This window comes from Fringilla coelebs (genome assembly GCF_963513975.1).
Source record: "Fringilla coelebs genome assembly, chromosome: 5".
NCBI classification, from domain to species: Eukaryota; Metazoa; Chordata; class Aves; order Passeriformes; family Fringillidae; genus Fringilla; species Fringilla coelebs.
The window spans coordinates 56,308,925-56,314,924 of record NC_140033.1 but is presented as its reverse complement, the minus strand read 5'-3'; the positions used below and the strand labels follow the sequence as shown (position 1 = coordinate 56,314,924).

Here is a 6,000-nt window from a genome sequence, read left to right as displayed (position 1 = left end):
GCAAGCTTGAGCTGTGTTCAAGTAGCAAGTTTATTTCACTCCATGCTTCCCACCCCTAGCAAAGCGCGTTTGCCAGGTTGGTGACTAAAAAAGTTTGTGTACTGTGAGCAGTCTGTCTCCGTCCCTCGGCCTTCCCCTCGCGTTGCGCAGAGCAAACTGTGAGCAGGGAAGTGCCGGCAGTCACGCCGCGTGTCTCCCTGTGCCGCAGGTGTTCGCAAGGGGAGCGTGCTGGCCGGGCCGGGGGCTGCCATGGTGCTGGCCCCCGCAGCAGGCAGATAGCAGAGATGGTGGCCTGAGGGCGCCGGCCCCGCGCGCAGACATGGCCTTCGCCCAGTCCCACATCATGGCAGCCAGGAGGCACCAGCACAGCCGGCTCATCATCGAGGTGGATGAGTACAGCTCCAACCCCACACAGGCTTTCACGTTCTACAACATTAACCAGGGACGCTTCCAGCCCCCGCATGTGCAAATGTAAGTATTATAGTGCCGTTATTGCTCCGGAATGGTTATTGCCTTGTCGATGCGGTATTTGATGGACCGGTCGCAAAGAATTCAAGGAACGCTGTTTTGCTGCCTTTCTAATAATATTTACTATAATGACAAGAAATCAGTCCATTTGAAAAGTACTTTGTTAAAAGATGGAAGAAAGATTCCCTCACCGGTGTAAGTGTAATACATAGTACTTAGGTATTGAAAAGAGAAATTTAAAAAAAGTGGTGGCAATAAAACACGAGATGCTACAAGGATGATACTTTCTGCAATCTTAATAACTAATGTTTGTTTGCTTTGTGCGCTTGCATATTGATGTACATGGCTGCTGAAAATACCAAGCCTGGATCTGTACAGCGCACATTCTGTTTGGTTGGTTATATTACAGCTGCGTACAAGGGAAAAATCATATAAATACGTAAAATACTGTGGGCACCCATCCGAAAACTTACTTTCCAAAAGTGCCAAGTGCTTAAAGAGTAATTAAAATAATGTGTTTGTTTCTGACTTCTTATATAATGACAACATCAGTAAAATTAACTGCTCTAGATGATTTACTTGTAATGTAAAGTGGAGAATTATAATTACGAAATGAAACCTGCCATAAACTTTAGAGCCAGAAGGAAGAGCAAAACAGTAAAGCAATTACAAATAAATTAAGTATAAAATTCTACTGTAAAATATTTTTATAGGGAATGAAAATGTCTGCACCATTTTATTGTGTATGTTAAAGAGAGAAGCAGCCTTATCTTTAGATCAGATGGCTAGTTTTCATTTTTTAAAGAGAACCCTTTTCCTTTAGGAAGACTGAACAAAAATTGTCACCTAATTTACATTTTTCATATTTAATATGATTTGATAACTTAAAAACGTAAGTCATGATTTCTGCAGTTAAAAAACTCAGCACTTGTGACTGGTTGAATGCTGCGTGTCTATTTAGTGAATGTCTTTTTTGGCATTAATTAGATTATATAAAAAAATCTGATGACTAACATGTATATCAAGATGGTGAGCAAACACTTGGTTTTTGGGGGCAGTATATTATGGTCTGTGTTGGGGTTTTTTAGATCCTACTGAAATGCAAACAGTAAAATGATTTGAGTGTTAGCACTGGGAAACATCTTTTGTTTATAGAGCTGGCAAATGGTAGAAAAAGTACAAACAAACAAATGTGGGTTCTGAAATACTTTTACAAATGAAAATATCAAATGCAGGTTGCCTGATTTGTTGAGGCTTAGCTATTCTTTGTGATTATTAAGACAGCTCCTGGGCACTCAGAAATCTGTTTCCTGATCTTAAAAGCTAAATGTTATTTACTGGGCTGAAAATAAGTTATTTATTAGCATTCACTAGGGTCTCAACAATATGCTGCTTAAACTTCTAACCAGTAAGAAGTTGTGGTACAGGAGGCTTAGGCCTCCTGTACATGACCGAAACCCAGCACCCAAGCAAGGAGTTGAAAATAAGATATCTTTAGAAAATAGTTCCTCAGAAGAGTTTAGCAATCTCTCATGAATGATTAATACTATTGAAGAAGCTTGTGCAAATAGAAAAACAGGCCAAATCAATTGAAACATGCACTACAATCTGACCTACGCTTTCTCTTTGTACAGAAATAGTAAATAATGTTTCTGAATAACAGCAGGATTGCTTTTTCTTCCTACTAGTGAACAGAATAGTAACAAAGAAGGGAAAAGTACACATAAAAAGGGTGACAAAAGTACCTTTTATTCACATGATTGTTGTGGGTGAAATCTTAGCTCTGCTTCTGTGCGTGCAGGTTTTGTCCTTAACTTCAGGGAGGTGAAGGCTTTGTGCATGGTTCAAAATGCCTCCATTAGTGATGTTGCAGGAAATCAGCAACATTTCACACAGACCTGTTAACATCTGAACTCTCAGTAAACTACTTTAACCACGGGATGGGGGGGGGGGGGGGGGGGGGCAGGAGGGTTGCATGCTCCTTTTCTTCTGCTCTTCCTTGGTCCTCTCTGCAGGTTTGGATTTCTTATTTGATGTTTTAGCTCCAGAACATGCTGACAGCCCTTTCTAGACCTGTCGTAGTCTGGCATCCCTGTGCTTGTGAGATGACTGGGTTGCCTCTGACAAGGAGGATGGTAAATTCTGCCAGTGTTTTCAAGTCCATCAGTCATTTCTGGAAAGTGCCTGTCTCACTCCTCACTCCTTCCTGAAGTACTGAAATCTAGTGTATAAACTAACCTCTAGAAGTGTTTTTGCTCTGAGATGTTCCAACTTCGCTTTTCAGTTTCTCTGCAAGTTTTCCTACTGATCTAAAGAAAAACAAAAGCATTTGCACAAAAATAATCAGCAGATCTGTATTCCTCTGCTCATGCTGCAAGCTGTGCATTGGGTGTTGGTGTGACAGCTGCTGTGGGAATGCGTTACACAAGAATATGGGGATTGAGCCTTCAGAAATTATTTCCAGTAATACAGCTTAGATGAGTTTGTGAAACTTGACATATGCTTTTACCTATATATGGTCTCAGTGCGTGCATATCACTTCAACATGAGAAATCTGCATCTCATTTATTTGGGTGGGTTTTTTTGTTTTGATGCCTTTTTTCCCACGAAAATTCTCTGGCCTATTGCAGAGAATTTTAAAGTTACACATACCTCAGCAACCAGGAAAACGCTGTCCACACCTTCCCCATCCCCATCCAAAGCATGTGCATGGGGTTGCCATGGTAAGTCTGCTGTTCTTTCCACACAGCTTCCTATGTGAAACTTATGCTGCTCCCTAACACCCAGCTCACTGCTGTGCTGAGCTTTAAAAGATTTCTGAAGGAGAAGCTGTACCTGCTTTAAAGGCTACCCTACCATGAAAAGTCAAAGAGTGGTGTTTTAGACCAGTCCATATCCTTCTGTTTGCCAAGGCAGCATCCATGATTTAAAGCTGGCTCAGTAATGCCATCTGTAACTCACTTTGGGAAGTGTGTTGGGCAGGGAGAGCAATAATTCAGTTTACTGAACTGGTGTTTAATCCTTGTAGCTTGAACAGCTACAGTGATAGCCAAGGTCAGCCCCTCACCATTTTTATCCAACCATACTGGTTCATTTTGTGAACTGCATCATCCTTCACCCAGCTCCCACCAGAGGGCAAATCCTCACCTCCCAGTCTGAGCCCCACCATTCACCACCCACATTCCTCTGCACTCCTGCTGCCTCCCCTGGAGCTTGCCCTATGCAGCTCTCTCCTCCAAAACAGAGGCATTTTTAACATCTCAACTCTTTTAATTCTTCTGCCCTACACAAGGAGTTTCCAGCTGCTTGGAGTGCAAGCACTGCACTCTTTGCCACCCAAGTTTTGGAGTTCCCACTACATCCCTGCTTACCTATGCCCCTGGCATGTAGTTCATCAGGTAGGATTTGATCCCAGCTGGGTTTACCCCTCAGCTCATATTTAGCTACTTTCTGCTCAAAACCCAGAACTTCAGAAAGACAACCCTAAGGTGTTTGTACAAAAAGGCTGCTCCTCCAGTTTTGCTGTAAAAACCCCAAAATTTCTTCTTCCTATGTGACAAAGATGGGTACAAAATAATTGGTTCATACTTTGTTTTTGTAGTTACATTGTAGAAAATGCTAAGACTTTTTTTCTGTATTTAACAAGATTTCAATGTTTAGATTTGTTCCTCACCCTATCACTTATCCTGTGAAGTCGTCAAAACCACCTCATTTTATCTGCCTATAAATTTCATAGAATTTTTTGACACAGAGAAAAAGTTGAGTGATTAAAAATTATCTTACACCTTTTAAGCACTAAAATGCTTTTTGAAAATTTACCTAGTAAACAGAAGTAGTATTATTAAAAGCAAAGATTCCTGTGATTTTTTTCCCCCGAGTTTGTTTACGTAAAAGTAAGCTCCTGAATTGAAGCACAACCAGCAAGGGATAGAAATATGTACTGTATACTGCAACAGTGAGCAAAACTGATTTTATTTGCTCTTTCAAAGAAATGTAAAAGTAAAATACTTCATAACAATTCTGTATATCTCTCTGGTTTCTAGTGACATTAATATAACTCTTGCATAGCTTGCTTTTTGATTTTTTTCCACGAGAATTCCCTAACTGGAGTAGCAGATACAGTATAGCTGCATATAGATAGATTTGCTTCCATGTATTCAAACAAAATATGGATTGAGGTTAAAAAGATTGATTTGAAAACAAGTATTCCTTCTATGGCAGAGGAGTGTTGTTTGATTTCCTCTAGTAAAATATAAGTAAGTCTCATCAAACTGGGTCAGTTCTTCTAGTTTCTTCAGTTTTGAATGTAGAGATTGGGTTCTGAACAATGCAGCCTCACCCCTCAGAGCATCTGATTTCATTTAGTGTAATTAAGCCCAGAAAGTCATCACTTTGTCCTGACAATAAGTCAGGCTTTAACGTACATTTACAGCTGTTAGGAGAGTTTTCATGTTGCTTTGCATTAACACACTGAAACATATCTCCAAAATGTGTTAATTAAATTTGCTCAAATTGAGTAACTTGCAGAAAAAGAAGTTATAATTAGAAAAAAAAAAGCAAACCATCTAAATGTATTTATGTATCTAAAATAAATCTTTTCCCTGTGTACAGTGTAATCATATTTAAACAATGAAATGGGATAGTACTTTTCCTTTGAAAATGGCAATATCTTTGATTTATTTGTGAGTATTTGTGTCAGAGTTACTGCCATAGTCCAATCTCTTTTCCTTAATCTCTTTAAATTAATCTATCTACCCAACAAATACTGCAAATGTTGTGATGTGAACATCAAGAATTTTTACACCTCCCATTAGTGTTAGGTTTGTTTTAACAAATCCTTCCATCAGGCAGATTTAGAAGTCTGTGTACTCTTTTGCAAAGGTAAAAAAGTAGTGTCAGAATTGCAAAGCAGACACCAAGGAGTACGTAAATACTTTATAACCTTGTTATGATGCATTTCCTACAGGGTTGATCCGGTGCCCCATGACGCTCCAAAGCCTCCAGGATATACACGATTTGTCTGTATTTCTGATACTCACTCAAGAACTGATCCCATCCAAATGCCATATGGAGATGTGCTAATACATGCTGGTGATTTTACTGAGCTGGGACTTCCTAGTGAAGTAAAAAAATTCAACGAGTGGCTAGGTAGGTATTGAATTCTGTGTGGATTCGACAGTAAATTTGTTTACTGATTGTATCTGCCCCTTCTGCCTCCCAGTTAAAAACCGTCACACACTCAGAAATCATGAATATTAATTTGATTTTTAAATTTGAATGGCAGTGAGTGGGAATCAGATTTTTTTTTTCCTTAGATTCGACAAATATTTTTGCATTTTTCTAACTGAGCAAATAGGATTTGTGAGACTATTCATCTGTTCTGCCTTCATGCTCTCAAGTGTACATTAAGCAACTTCTTGGTGTTAGCAACAATCGAAATCAGGAGGCCTTTAATGATTTACATAAAACTTGCATACATTGTTACAGCTTTGCTGCCTCTCCTAACAAAGTTGTTGTGACTGAAAACATTTT

The 6,000-nt window shown here is 39.4% G+C and overlaps 1 protein-coding gene across 2 annotated transcripts in view; it reads left to right on the top strand.

The window, feature by feature from the left end:
* Positions 1-319: 319 nt before the first annotated feature.
* Positions 320-6,000, top strand: part of MPPED1 (metallophosphoesterase domain containing 1) — a gene marked incomplete at both ends in the record, with an annotated part of 45,680 nt that continues 39,999 nt past the window's right edge. For both annotated transcript variants that reach the window (XM_084205414.1, XM_084205413.1), the window contains 2 exons: positions 320-471; positions 5,435-5,620. In XM_084205414.1, the coding sequence (XP_084061540.1) occupies positions 320-471; positions 5,435-5,620 (338 nt within the window). The remainder of the gene's footprint in view (positions 472-5,434; positions 5,621-6,000) is intronic.